The sequence below is a fragment of the Bos mutus genome, chromosome 3, assembly GCF_027580195.1.
Source record: "Bos mutus isolate GX-2022 chromosome 3, NWIPB_WYAK_1.1, whole genome shotgun sequence".
Classification (NCBI taxonomy): domain Eukaryota; kingdom Metazoa; phylum Chordata; class Mammalia; order Artiodactyla; family Bovidae; genus Bos; species Bos mutus.
Genome location: NC_091619.1, coordinates 52823196 through 52839148, shown reverse-complemented (window position 1 = coordinate 52839148; position 15953 = coordinate 52823196). Strand labels below are relative to the sequence as shown.

General features: G+C 38.8%; 1 protein-coding gene across 6 annotated transcripts in view; it reads right to left on the bottom strand.

Moving 5' to 3' along the window:
* The window catches only part of KYAT3 (kynurenine aminotransferase 3), a 60319-nt gene that overhangs the window by 17517 nt on the left and 26849 nt on the right, over window positions 1-15953 (bottom strand). For all 6 annotated transcript variants that reach the window (XM_070367745.1, XM_005888417.2, XM_070367747.1 and 3 more), the window contains 5 exons: window positions 14843-14992; window positions 9015-9101; window positions 7868-7993; window positions 7652-7772; window positions 2064-2140 (listed from right to left, as the gene is read on the bottom strand). In XM_070367745.1, coding sequence (XP_070223846.1) covers window positions 2064-2140; window positions 7652-7772; window positions 7868-7993; window positions 9015-9101; window positions 14843-14992 — 561 coding nt within the window. The remainder of the gene's footprint in view (window positions 1-2063; window positions 2141-7651; window positions 7773-7867; window positions 7994-9014; window positions 9102-14842; window positions 14993-15953) is intronic.

Genomic DNA, 15953 nt, shown 5'->3' with positions numbered 1-15953 from the left:
CCCAGCGTTTCTCATGATGTACTCTGCATAGAAGTTAAATAAGCAGGGTGACAATATACAGCCTTGATGTGCTCCTTTTCCTATTTGGAACCAGTCTGTTGTTCCATGGCCAGTTCTAACTGTTGCAGCCTGACCTGCATACAGGTTTCTCAAGAGGCAGGTCAGGTGGTCTGGTATTTCCATCTCTTTCAGAATTTTCCACAGTTTATTGTGATCCACACAGTTCAAAGGCTTTGGCATAGTCAACAAAGCAGAAATAGATCTTTTTCTGGAACTCTCTTGCTTTTTCAATGATCCAGCAGATGTTGTTAATTTGGTTTCTGGTTCCTCTGCCTTTTCTAAAACCAGCTTGAACACCTGGAAATTCACGGTTCACGTATTGCTGAAGTCTGGCTTGAAGAATTTTGAGCATTACTTTACTAGTATGTGAGATGAGTGCAATTGTGTGGTAGTTTGAGCATTCTTTGGCATTGCCTTTCTTTGGGATTAGAATGAAAACTGACCTTTCCCAGTCCTGTGGCCACTGCTGAGTTTTCCAAATTTGCTGACATATTGAGTGCAGCACTTTCACAGCATTATCTTTCAGGATTTGAAATAGCTCAACTGGGATTCCTGCCTCTTGCGAAAACTGACCTGCCTCTTACGAAACCTGTATGCAGGTCAGGAAGCAACAGTTAGAACTGGACACGGAACAACAGACTGGATCCAAATAGGAAAAGGAGTACGTCAAGGCTGTATATTGTCACCCTGCTTATTTAACTTATATGCAGAGTACAGCATAAGAAATGTTGGACTGGAAGAAGCACAAGCTGGAATCAAGATTGCCGGGAGAAATATCAATAACCTCAGATATGCAGATAACACCACCCTTATGGCAGAAACGGAAGAAGAACTAAAGAGCCTCTTGATGAAAGTGAAAAAGGAGAGTGAAAAAGTTGGTTTAAAGCTCAACATTCAGAAAACTAAGATCATGACATCTGGTCCCATCATTTCATGGCAAATAGATGGGGGAAGAGTGGAAACAGTGGCTGACTTTATTTTTTGGGCTCCAAAATCACAGCAGAGGTTGATTGTAGCCATGAAATTAAAAGATGCTTACTCCTTTGAAGGAAAGTTATGACCAACCTAGACAGCATATTAAAAAGCAGAGACATTACTTTGTCAACAAGGGTCCCTCTAGTCAAGGCTTTGGTTTTTCCAGTGGTCATGTCTGTATATGAGAGTTGGACTCTAAAGAAAGCTGAGCACTGAAGAATTGATGCCTTTGAACTGTGGTACTGGAGAAGACTCTTGAAAGTCCCTTGGACTGCAAGGAGCTCCAACCAGTCCATCCTAAAGCAGATCAGTGCTGGGTGTTCATTGGAAGGACTGATATTGAAGCTGAAACTCCAATACTTGGCCACCTGATGAGAAGAGTTGACTCATTTGAAAAGACCCTGATGCTGGGAAAGATTGAGGGCAGGAGGAGAAGGGGACGACAGGATGAGATGGTTGGATGGCATCACCAACTCGATGGACATGGGTTTGGGTAGACTCTGGGAGTTGGTAATGGACAGCGAGGCTTGGCATGCTGCGGTTCATGGAGTCGCAAGGAGTCGGACACGACTGAGCCACTGAGCTGAACTGGGATTCCATCACTTCCACTAGCTTTGTTTGTAGTGATGCTTCCTAAGGCCCACTTGACTTCACATTCCAGGATGTCTGGCTCTAGGTGAGTGATCACACCATTGCGATTAACTGGGTCATAAAGATCTTTTTTGTACAGTTCTTCCCATTAGCTATTATTTTTTCTCCTTTTAATTAATATACAGTAATCCAAGCATTGCAAAGAAAAGAGTATCATCAGTTGGTTACTTATAAATAAGCAAATTACCCTATTTTTCTTACTTCAAAAGAATGATTACATCTCAAAAAGGATAAAAACATGAAAACTGAATAAGAAAGCAGATCAGTAAGTATAAAAACCTGTGTAAACTGAGTATTTATGCATTTACAACACACAAAAAACTCTACAAGAAATAAGATATGTGCCTGTTTTCAAACAATTAAATTTTTCATCTTACCTTCCAGCCAGTTACACTGAAAGTCTTTCCAGCACTTCCTATGGTTATTGTTCTCTCCCACATACCTGGAAAAGTGGCTGAATAGCAAAAAAGCGGGGGAAAAGGTTAGTTAATTGCTTTATGATCCGTCTACACTCAGTATAATCTAATAACAAAAATGCCTTATAATATAGGCAGTATAGTTATTTCAATAGGTTTTTAAGAGATAATTTAGCTTTAACTGAAACTCAGCTGAAAATATTACCAAGCTTGAAAACATTTAAATGGCAAATCATCTCCCAGGGCAGGAATGGTCAGAAGCTGCAGCCGGCAGCGCTCCGGGCCGGTTCAGTGCAGTGGTCATGGGAGCAACAGCACCCGGCTCTCAGTGTTAGTGGTAGCTGGCGGCCAGCACGATCGTTCTGTGGCACAGTTCTGGTTGTGGTTCCGGTAGTGTTTAGCTCACCTCTACTCTGTCCTTTTTCTGAGTCTGATTGCTACAGGATTCCTAAGGCAGTGGTTCTTAAAATACACTTCCCACTTAGCAAAATCAGTATCACTGGGGAAGTCATAAAAAAGGCAAATTCTTGGATCCTCAGAAACTCTGGGGAAGGCCCAGCAGTTCACAGGCATGTGCAAGAATGAGGGTGTGCATTTTAGAAATAGCACACTGAGATGTAAATCCATGATGTATCTTGAAGTCATCTTCTCATAGCAAGTAAAGTGTCTACTAAGATATCAGGTAGCTAAAGAAAGTTCCAAAATGTAAACATATGCAATTTCAGCCTATCATGAAATATCCATCAATATTTATAAAGGTAGGAAAGCCATATAAATTGGAAGAGTTACCATTGTATTCTCTGTGAAACCCAAAAAGAAATCCCAAAAGGACAAATTAGAAAAATATTTAGAGGGTCTATTTGAAGACAGAACATTCTAAGATATATCCTCTCAAGTTTTGAGACATTTCTATTCTTCCAAAATATTCCAAAGGACATGGCGTGTTTTACTTTCCTATTTGACCACAGAAATATCTAAACTATGTATAAGGCAGAGTATCAGTCCCTTTAAAGTAATAATAAATATCCCAAATCAGGAACATCTATTATTAAGAACAACACTTAGAAATAAATTCTTTGAAAATAAGAATTACCCAAACTAATACAAACCTAGCATGTTCTAACAATAAGTTAAACATGAAGTCAATAAAAACTATGTACACATCAAATGTAGGTTACATTCACAAAATATCAAAACTAATTAAAGTATTTAAAAGCTAAGTATTTTCTTGATGGCTATTTTGGCCATATAAAACTGAATCTTTTTGCTTTTTCTTTCAAGGAGTAAGATGATCAGCTAAATAATTTATGAGAAATTCTATACTAATTTTCCAAATATCAAGGGGTTAGTATATAAATACCAATGTATTAGTATAATCTCTTCCAGAACAGAGGTTTCTTTTGTTGAATGTAATGTCATTTTACTGAAAACTGGAGACACCATTTGAGTCAAGAATGTGACCCAGTATGAACAAATTCTACAATTCCAATTAAAAGAGTCCTAAGTAATTTAAAACCTGGCGAATGAAATGGCAACCCACTCCAATATTCTTTCCTGGAAAATCCCAGGGACAGAAGAGCCTGGCGGGCTACAGTCTACAGGGTTGCAAAAGAGACATGACTTAGTGACTAAACACACAGACGCACAAGTAATTTAAGAACATCTAGATAATCATGCCCTCTCTGTCTCAGAGATTTGGGGAGCTACAGAAGTTAAACAGAGTAGATGACCACAACACTGCATGTGCATATAGCAACAAAGAAAAAAAAAGTCTTTACAGATCGGATGATTTAGAAAAACCATATCTAGTTTGAGTACTGGTAAGTTTAGCCTGCAGTTACACATGAAAGGCAACTGGTCTTTGCACTTCTCATGTATGACCCACCCTCCTTAAATCAACCACAGCAGCTATAACAGTTATTTACAGGTGACTTAGGCTTCAATAGAAGTCAGATAAAGATTAAGACATGATGAAGAGTGCAAGCTACACCTGGGAAAACTGTCTCTGTGACATGAAGCTGATGCTAATTTCATGATGTGTGGCCAGAATCTTATTGTATTAAAGAGCTACTATTGCACTCTGCAAATTGATGGAATAGCCATTTCATATCTTTCAGGTAACAAAGTCCACCGTATTTAACAGAATACGTTTTCACATGTTTGTACTCTCTAAATAATGAAATAGAATGAATAATGAAATGAATAATAATGATAATGAAACAGAAATGAATAATGAATTCATTTTTTTCTTGTTTTAACATCCTGAGTTGTTACAACTAAAAAATCTGAGTTAAAAATATATGTCTTGATATCTTTAGCAAATAATATCATTTACACTTTTACCATAAAGTATTTATAAGGTTTAAACAAGAAGTTTCAAGATCATTTAAAGCAATATTTTGAAAAGAATATTGCTAAAATGAGTTAAATAAAATTTAAAAGCTTTGAGTTATTGCATAGACATGAACATTTGTAAAATGTACAAAATGTTAAGCATAAAATTATATTTATTCATTAGATAGATGCCTCTTCCTCTCTCTACTTCTAAAAAATTATCAAAAATGAAATTGTCCATGTTGGTTTGATTTTCAACTGGGGAGTAGTTAATGACCTGAGACAGAGATTATCAAAAAGATGTGGGGAGGTGAACTCTGATGCAATTTTGACAAATAACAAAATGGGCTGTGCTAAGATACCACACCTTACAAATTTCTGGCTCTCTTCTTTGTTTATACATTCTCCTTTAGAAGATACATTGTCTTCCATGTGTTCCACTATCAACAAAATTTTGGTGACTTTCAAAAATGAATCCCTTCACAATTTGATCCTGACAATCAGGCCTATAATTCTACTTGTCTGTAGACATCTCCTCCTCTATGTCTCAAAGACACTGAAACTTAGCATGAGAAGCAGGAATTTCCTTTGCTCAGCTCTTCCCACAGACCTGTCTCCTTCCATTTCCATCCCTGATTAAGGCCTCATCACTGCTGAGTGGTCCAGGCTAGAGATCTCAGAATCATACTTGCTTGCCTTCCCACCTTCAAATGCTATATTCTGTGCCCTACAGTTTATACTTCTAAACAACCCCAGCATATGATCTCCACTGCCAGGGGATCGGACTTAAAATCCTCACCTGCAGCTCATTCTTACCTTTATAAAACAAATCCAATACAGAACCAATTACCCTGCCTCATCACACCTCGTCATTGCCTGTTGCAGCTGTTCTCAAAGTACGCTCACTGGTACCTTGATGATCAAATTAATTATTGACTTTTTTTAATAGAGCTTGAAAAAAACTGATTTTAAGTTTTCCACAAAATTTTCTTTAGCACTTCAAACTGCTACTGGTTATCTCAGTGGTAAAGAACCAGCCTGCCAGCACAAGAGACATGGATTTGATCCTTGGGTTGAGAAGATCCCTTGGAGAAGGAAATGGCAACGCACTCCAGTGTTCTTGCCTGGAAAATCCCATGGACAGAGGATTCTGGTGGGCTATAGCCCATGGGGTCACAAAAAGAGAGTTGGACATGACTTAGTAACTAAAACAACAACTGGTTATCTGATGGTGAATGCTGCCAATAGTGAAACAAATGAGCATCAGGAAATGAACAATAATGGCAAAAATCAGAAAGACTCAGATGTATTTATTTCAGTAACACTTTGTTACAGGTGAATACACACAGATTTGTGATTTTTATATTGACTTCTAATTATTAAATTTCTGTTAAGAAAATTACCTCTAGCTTCATGATGAAATACAGTATATATTGTCACTAATTCATCAGATGAACACTGTGACTTCATGATACTCTATCACTAAAATATAATAAAAGTTTAAGAACCATTGGCCCCACCTCAATGAAATTTAAATTCTTTATATTCATATATAAAGTCCTTCAGAATCACCCTACTTTTCCATTCTCATTTGTGCCAGTTACTACAACACACTCTTATAAGCCAGTTAAGTATATCTTGGTCTTTCATGCCATCTCACCTTAGTACACAAGTTTATCTGAGAAGACTTTTCTTTCTACTTCTCTGACTAATTCCATCTTTTGCCCACTTTGTTGATCTCCTCTGTGTCTCCACAGCAGTTTGTAATTTACCACAGATAATTATGATGTGTGCAACAACTATTTATGTATAAATACACTAATTTTAAAATTTATTGGTTCCTGCCAGTGATATTATTCTTCCCTCACCCTTTCATACTTCCTATTCATTTTATTCAACAATTATTTTCTGATTGTCTGCCATGCACAAGACCCTATTCTGGGAACTGATGATTCAGAAGAGATCAAAACATTTAAAAATTCCTACCTCCTTGCAGGTTAGAAGTAAAAATATATAGATCCTGATATTTGTTATACAGGAAAACACAGGACAGAAGGGTTTTCCTGGTAGTTCAGTAGTTAAAAATCTGCCTTGCAATGCAGGGGACATGGGTTCGATCCCAGGTCCAGGAAGATCCCACATGCCTCAGAGCAACTAAGCCTGTGTGCCACAACTACTGAGTCTGCATTCTACAGCCTTGTCCTGCAACAAAAGAAGCCACTGCAATGAGAAGTCCGAAGACCGCAATGAAGAGTAGCCCTGACTCCCCGTAACTAGAGAAAGCCTGAGTGCAGCAACAAAGACCCATCACAGCCAAAAAAAATAAAACAAAACAACAGGAAAAGGACAAAGAAAATGCACAGAGGTTTAAATCTTAAATGTGTGGTCATAAAATCTGAAAACTGAATAAATACCCCAGGGAGGTGACACTGAGTCGTTTGGATATCTGAGGGAAAACTGTTTCCAAGTATAGGAAGGGAAAGTGCAAAGACCCAAAGATTGAAGCACAGTTATAACCCTATAGGTGATATAAGTTTGGATCACCCCAGAAGACACCATGGTATCTGTGACATGGCCTGGGTGGGTGTGTGTGTGTGTACACTCAGTCACTTCAGTCATGTCCAACTCTTTGTGACCCTATAGATCATAGCCCACCAGGTTCCTTTGTCCACAAGATTCGCCCTCCTCCAGAGGATCTTCCTGACCCAGGAATTGAACCCACGTTTCCTGCATTGCAGGCAGATTCTTTACCATTGAGCCACTGGGGAAGCCTGAGATGTAGTAGTAATGGTGAAATCCATTGCAGCAATACCTTACTATCACAGCAATTTCTTTCCTGTTCATCTGGCATTTCAGCATTTCCCTTAGTAGGGACAGGCCAGTTCAGGAATAAGTAAATTCCCTATGTCTTATATACAAAGTAATAGTTAGATTATTGGGAAAAAAAAAAGCTAAGAATGAAGGCAAAAGTACTACTTCTCTGGTTTCCTAGTTGTATACTGTGATCTAAAACCTTGTCTCCTAAGTTTGTACTGCTTGTCCTTCAACCTGTTCATAAATCCACTCAAACATCATTCATTCAAGTCCCGTTTTTAAGTGCTCACAGACATCTACCCATTACAAAGACTATTCTAAAGCTGTTCTGGGATTCTTTCCAGATACTCCACATGTGTGCAAACACATTTAGATTTGTGACTCTACGTAATAATTGGTACCTATTTTAAAATGCTTATTTCCAGTATATACAAGCCATTCATAAACCTCATCACTGATGCAGAGTGTGTCATATTTGATGCAAAGGTCGGCAATTACTTGGAGTTCCTCTTTGGTATACACCTACACATACGAAAGGAAACAAAAGAGCAGAGCCAATTATTCAACGTGTGAGAGAATGATGGATCAGAAGATGCATAAAGAGTTCAAAGACTCACCTTGCCAAGGGGGTTATGCGGAGTATTTAGTATTATAGCTTTGGTTTTGGAATTAAATTTGCTTGCCAGTTCTTGAGGATCTAAGGTCCAGTCAGAACTAGAGCATTTTTTCCCATCAACAGGTTTCTAAGCATGAAGAATGAAGATGTGATTTAATCAGTTAATTCATGTTTGCTGTATTATAAATAAATAACCTAATAAGGAAAAAAAAGTAGAGAAAGGCATGGCAAAGGTAACTTAATAGATAACTAACAAAGAAAAGAAACAAAAATAACTAAGATTTACTTCTGCCTTAAGAGCCCAACAGGACTTGAGTCCCATGCTCATACCTGTTAAATGGAAACATGAACTCTGTCAACATTAACAGCTGTAAAAGTGCCTAAATTCCTTCAGAGGAGCCAGCTATATGGTTACGGTTAACACGTCTGATTATGGTTAACACGTCTGATTCTATAAGGCTAATAGAAGATTCTGTGATTCACCCTAGTGTGTTACTTATTTTAATAAGATTTTTTAAAAAGACAATTAAACTATACTGTATTCCTAAAGATAAAAGTAGAGTAAAAAAACCAAAACACTTTATTCAGAATTGAGTAAGTATTTATTGAATACCCAGCATACACCCTAGGATTCCCAGGGGGTTCAATGGTAAAGAATCAGCCTGCCAAGCAGCAAACCCGAATTCAATCCCTGAGTCAGGAAAATTCTCTGGAGGAGGAAATGGCAACCCACTCCACTATTCTTGCCTGAAAAATCCCATGGAGAGGAGCCTGGAGGGCTACCATCCGTGGGGTCACAGAGTCAGCCATGACTTAATGATTACCAGCACATACCCTGCACTGTTAGTTACTGGGGACTAGAGCTATAAAAGTGAGTCAGAAATGGTCTCTGACCTGGTGGTGCTCAGTCAGTAGGGGAGATACATAACCACAAAAAATACTATTACATACAAGGTAGAAGCTGTTAGATACATGGCAAACATATGATGAAGTAATAAAAATCCCCCCTTAAATAGCTGTTACCTTCAGTCATGGTAGAGATATACAGTAAATCCCAAAATGTAATCAAAGTAGAAACTTTATTGACAACAAAGTAATAGGCATTTTCAAAACTTTTTAAAAAATGTAAATCATAGGGGCAGACTTACACATCTCAGGGGAACAAAAACAGGTGTTGCTCCAGCCATTCTCACCATGGACTCATAGCAGTCAAAGAAAGGCACTATCACTATGACCTGGAATCAAACCAAATAACGAATCAATCAATAATTAATCCATTTAACAAATACGGAGAAGGCAATGGCACCCCACTCTAGTACTCTTGCCTGGAAAATCCCATGGACGGAGGAGCCTGGTAGGCTCCAGTCCAGGGGGTCGCTAAGAGTCGGGCACGACTGAGTGACTTCAGTTTCACTTTTCACTTTCATGCATTGGAGAAGGAAATGGCAACCCACTCCAGTGTTTTTGCCTGGAGAATCCCAGGGACGGGGGAGCCTGGTGGGCTGCTGTCTATGGGGTCGCACAGAGTCGGACACGACTGAAGCGACTTAGCAGCAGCAGCAGCAGTGTACATACTATGTGTGAAGCACTATACAACATGCTAAGATGCAGCAGTGCACTTTGTCTTCACACACCTGAGTGAAAAAGACCTTGGGAACAAACTTGTCAGGAGCCTTAATTGGACCCCTTGATTTCCTAGGGAGCTCTGTGGATAGGCTTGCAGTGGGACCCTTCAAATCGTATGCAAAATTTTCTACATGCATAGGTTTATTTTTCTGGGAAAAGGGTCCATAGCTCTCATTACATTCTCAAAGGGATGATCTAGCCAAAAACAGTGAGTTTAAATTTCAAATTAGAAAATAAACAATCAGCAGCACAGCAAGACCAGAAGGAAAGAGAGCACTGCAGGGATTCTCTCTGTTATGGTGTAGTAATTTCTAAGTATCGTCCTGAGAGAAGAACAGGGAAGCCTGCGTGCAACAGTACATGGGGTCGCAAAGAGCTGGACATGATTGCGCGACTGAACAACAACAACAAAGACATTTCTTTTTCAAAAACATCACCAAACAGAGAGAGAATGCAAGAAGACAGGATGCTACCATTAATGTCTGATACCCACAATTTTCCTCCAGGTGACTTATATCTGGATTCTTTTTTCCTAGCTCCTTTGCTCCTACAAGGTCCTGTAGGCTACTACAGGCTCTCTCAATCTACTCATGGCCTGTCTCTCAGGTCAGTGGGCCAGACTAACCTGTCCAGTTGGTATCTCTTCTGCAATATGCCAGTCTGGACCTAGTATCCCTGACTTTTTGCTTTTCTATGAGTTTAAACACGTGATTTATATTCATCGTCGACATTCAGTTTTTCTATCTTTTTTTACACGCAGCAATACTTCACAAACATTTAATATTATTTAGTTTTAATGCATTGTTTTAATGGCTATTTGAGAGTCTACTGAATTCTAGGATAATTTTGTTATAGTTTGTATAAATAACAGTACAGTGAATTAGTGACTGCACAGTTTCTCCATTTTAGTGCTTGTTACTGCTAGACTAAAGAGTATAAATACCTTTTATGGTACTCTTTCTCTCTCTCTATATATATATTCAAACTGCTTTTGAAAAATCTGCCAACAATGTATAATTTTACAAGTGTACACTTAAATTGAAGTAAGTAGGGAAAACTACTAGATCACTCAGGTTCTGAGCTAAATCAAATCCCTTACGATTATACAGTGGAAGTGAGAAAGAGATTTAAGGTACTAGATCTGATAGACAGAGTGCCTGATGAACTATGGATGAAGGTCCGTGACATTGTACAGGAGACAGAGATCAACACTATCCCAAGAAAGAGAAATGCAAAAAAGCAAAATGGTTGTCTGAGGAGGTCTTACAAATAGCTGTGAAAAGAAGATGCGAAAAGCAAAGGAGAAAAGGAAAGATACACCCAATTGAATGCAGAGTTCCAAAGAATAGCAAGGAGAGATAAGAAAGCCTTCCTCAGTGATTAATGCAAAGAAATAGAGGAAAACAATAGATTGGGAAAGACTAGAGATCCCTTCAAGAAAATTAGAGATACCAAGGGAACATTTCATGCAAAGATGGGCTCAATAAAGGACAGAAATGGGATGGACCTAACAGAAGCAGAAGATATTAAGAAGAGGTGGCAAGAATATACAGAAGAACTGTACAAAAAACATCTTCAAAACCCAGATAATCACAATGGTGTGATCACTCTCCTAGAACCAGACATCCTGGAATGTGAAGTCAAGTGGGCCTTAGGAAGCATCACTACGAACAAAGCTAGTGGAGGTGATGGAATTCAAGTTGAGCTATTTCAAATCCTAAAAGAGGATGCTGTGAAAGTGCTGCACTCAATATGTCAGCAAATTTGGAAAACTCAGCAGTGGCCACAGGACTGGAAAAGGTCAGTTTTCATTCCAATCCCAAAGAAAGCCAATGCCAAAGAATGCTCAAACTACCGCACAATTGCACTCATCTCACATGCTAGTAAAGTAATACTCAAAATTCTCCAAGCCAGGCCTCAACAGTGCATGAACTGTGAACTTTCAGATGTTCAAGCTGGATTTAGAAAAGGCAGAGGAATCAGAGATCAAATTAACAACATCCATTGGAGATCATCAAGAAAGCAAAAAAGAGTTCCAGAAAAACATCTACTTCTGCTTTATTGACTATGCCAAAGCCTTTGACTGTGTGGATCACAAAAAACTGTGGAAAATTCTGAAAGAGATGGGAATACCGGACCACCTGACCTGCCTCCTGCGAAATCTGTATGCAGGTTTAGAAAGCAACAGTTAGAACTGGACATGGAATGACAAACTGGTTCCAAATAGGAAAAGGAGTACGTCAAGGCTGTATATTGTCACCCTGCTTATTTAACTTCTATGCAGAGTACATCATGAGAAACGATGGGCTGGATAAAGCACAAGCTGGAATCAAGATTTCTGGGAGAAATATCAATAACTTCAGATATGCAGATGATAACACCCTTATGGCAGAAAATGAAGAAGAACTAAAGAGCCTCTTGATGGAAAGAGGAGCATGAAAGAGTTGGCTTAAAGTTCAGCATTCAGAAAACTAAGATCATGAAATCCAGTACCTTCACTTCATGGCAAACAGATGTGGAAACAGTGACAGACTTTATTTTTCTGGGCTCCAAAATCACTGCAGATGGTGACTGTAGCCATGAAATTAAAAGATGTTTACTCCTTGGAAGGAAAGTTATGACCAACCTAGACAGCATATTAAAAAGCAGAGACATTACTTTGCCAACAAAGGTCTGTCTAGTCAAGGCTATGGTTTTTCCAGTAGTCATGTATGGATGTGAGAGTTGGACTATAAAGAAAGCTGAGTTCCAAAAAATTGATGCTTTTGAACTGTGGTGTTGGAGAAGACTCTTGAGAGTCCCTTGGACTACAAGGAGATACAACCAATTCATCCTAAAGGAAATCAGTCTTGAATATTCTTTGGAGGGACTGATGCTGACACTGAAACTCAAATACTTTGGCCACCCAATGCAAAGAGGTGACTATTTGAAAAGACCATGATGCTGGGAAAGACTGAAGGTGGGAGAAGGGGATGACAGAGGATGAGATGGCTGGCTGGCATCACCGACTCACTGGACATGAGTGTGAGTAAACTCCGGGAGTTGGTAACGGACAGGGAGGCCTGGGTGCTGCCATCGGTGGGGTCACAAAGACTCGGACACGACTGAGCGACTGAACTGAACTGAACACTAAACTGCCTTTAAGTTTGTGTTGGTTAAATTCATGGCACCTAATTATCATCCTAGATTTCTACTTTTTACTATTTATATTTCCTGTTCAAGGCTTGTCTCACTGAGTTACAGGAGGCCCTTACATTCTAAAGTTCCTTTGTACTGGCCATCTAATTCACACTGAATATTTTCTACACAACGTGCTATGTTAGGCTTTGGGTATTGCAGAGGACAAGACATGAGCCAGGAATGGATGTTTTCCTGAAGTTCATTAGACTGTGAAATTCTTAGGGACTAAGATGACCCATCTTTGCAGCCCTGATGAGACACATCATGCCTGGTATGAAGTGAGAGCTCCACGAAGGAAAGGAAACGGGGGAGGCAGCGAGGTGGAACTGAGAATATACCTGACACTCTTCCCTGAAATTTCCTTATTTTTACAATGGAAATGATTCCCCTCTCTTTTTGACGAATATTTACCGAGCACTCGCTATTTCAACTGCTGGCTCTATAACAATAAACTAATTTTTCTGGAACTTAAATTCTACAGAGAGAGACATAATAAATAAGAAACAAGGAAGTAAATTAGATAATTTCAGATAGTAATAAATATTATAAGGAAAATAATAGGCCTATATGATGCAAAGTGATGTGTGTGGTTTCAAAATATTAGATAAGTTGATCGGTGAAGAAGAATAGAGAAAAGATGGCAAAAGGCTGAGCCTTGGGACACACCAACAGAGTGCAGAGAAGGAGGAAGCAGCAAAGGAGTAACACGATCAAAGCCTGAGCTGAAACTTTCAGTTACAGGAATAAAGGAAATTACATATATGAAAGTATGACTATACTTCCTTACCATGATTCCTTAAGTAACTTATTGTTTGGCAGAGCAGAGGGAATAGAGATCTAATAGAAAAGGTAACACAAAGTCACAGAGGTATCTTTCATAAAGGAGGTACAGATAAAGTGCTGGGGGGGTGGTGGTTCAGGACCTCCCTGGTGGCTCACTGATTAAGAATCTGCCTGCCAATGCAAGGGGACACAGGTTTGATCCCTGGTCCGAGAAGATCCCACGTGCCCTGGAGCAGTGAAGCTCCTGCGCCACAACTACTGAAGCGCCCTCTCTACAATAAGAGAAGCCACTGCAATGAGAAGCCCACACACAGCAACGAAGACTAGCCCCTGCTCACCACAGCTAAAGAAAGCCTGCACTGAGCAATGAAGACCCAGTGCAGCCACAAAATTAAAAAAAAAAAAAAAAAAGTGCTGGCAGAGTTCAAAGAAGGGAATTAACAATACAGATCATGGCAAATATTCATTCCTCAGACTGGGCTTACCCAACACCTCTGTGGAGCTTTCTGGACCTATATTAGCAGAGTTCATCACTTCTTCCTCTTGTCACCATGGTAACTTACACATTCCCCACCACTGCCTATCACACTGCATCCTTCTGTATCTGTTTACAAGTTCATCTCCTTCACTAAACAGGGAACCTCTTCCACATAGAAACAGTCTTTTAAAAAAATCTCTCCCACATCGTCTAGCATATCCTCAGTAAATTTTGAATAAATGGAAGAGGTGAGTAAATATGAAAGCAAGGGTCCTGGAATGATAATGGGGAAGCAGGAGCAGAGCTACTGAGGTCAGTGCTGAAGTGGGTTTTATATCACTTCACTAAATTAAAAAGTCACTCAGTTGTCTTGTTATGCATCCCTCACATGGTGCTGCTAACAATACAGGGCAGAAAAAGACAGTAACCAAATACTTGTTGATTGAGTTCATCTTCCCATACTACTGCTAGCCTCTTTTACCTGCCCTTATGTAAACAGGCTGTAAACAGAAGAATAAACAACACGCAACAAAAGTGAATAAATCTCACAGACAAAATGATAAATGAGAGAAGTCAGACTCAAGAGTATATACTGTATATTCTATTACATCAGGTTAAAGAGCTAGTAAAATGAATCTCTGACAGAATACAGAAGACTGTTACCTCTGGAAGAATACAGACTAGGAAGGGGCAAGAGGGAGCCTTCCAGGTTGCTGGAAATGTACTCTATCTTCATCTGGTTTGTGGTTACAGGGAGACAAACATACACACACAAGTAAACATTTACTAAGTTGTACTTAACAGTTTTTTGTGAACTTGACTGCATATGTACTATATTTGAAAAATACTTAAAATAAGCATGAAAAAAGTGAAAATATAAAGGCAGCACGATAATGTTAATATACTTACTTCATCCCCCTCATCAATCAATCCTTGAATGGCATTAAAAAGAGATCCATATGCTCCTACTGTCACAAGGATTTCTTCATTTGGATTGATTTGATTGTGATAAAACTTTTCATATAGGCAGGACAGAGCTTTCACAAGTGATGGATGACCCTGTTGAGTGAAAAGGAAGAACAAAACCTTGAATTTAATTATGAGACCTACTTCTTTGAGATAGTTTGGCTCTGAAATGTTAAAAATTTTTTAACATTTAGGTTTTACAATTCTCTAACGTGTATTTTTATGGCAACAAATTAAAAACAAAAAAATCGTTCCCCTTATTTTCAGAAGGTTCCTGAATGAATGAATGGTCATGATGACTTGCTAATGATTAAAAACTTCCCTATTAAATGACTGATTTTTGAATACAAAATTTCAAGGTATCAGCTTTGTTATCTGATATCTTGATATTTGCTTTTTTCTGCCCAGCGTCTGCATCCTTTTTTTGCTTTCAGTAACCACCTTGATTTTCAGTCATTTGCAGAAAATATTAGTAAGTGTCCAAGTGCAGGTCTTGTGACTTTGTTAGGAAAGCACCAGGCTCTGGAGTAATAAACTGGGTCAGGATGCAGGAGAAGAGGGAGATTGCTTAGCTATATCCTGGGTTACTGAGGTAAAAGAGTACGGCTCCCTCTAAGTTGTCCATCCCAGTTCATATGAAGAGAAGGCGGAATTTTTTTGTTAAGGATGTATTTACTTGTCGTCTTTTTATTTCTTTTGTAACAGTGGCATGTATGTCCCAGAGCCTCACCTGGTTAAAATCAATAAAAGTGAAGCCAGAGCACATTTTTCATATTTTGAAATTAGGAAGTAGTATAGTATTAGAGAAGCTGGTTGTAATTAGTAATAGAAGGTCAAAAAATATACACAAATTGTTGAAAGAGCAGCAAGAGACAGTTGTCACCCCTCCCAGAAATCCAAAATTCTCTTTGAATTCATTTTAATAACAGGTTTAACAAATTCTAGCAAAGGGTGATATGAAAGCAACTATAAACACTATACATCTGCCCTTACAGTAATAAGGATTTGTGCTTAAATTTTTAAATTACAAAGTGACTCATGATTCATATAAGTA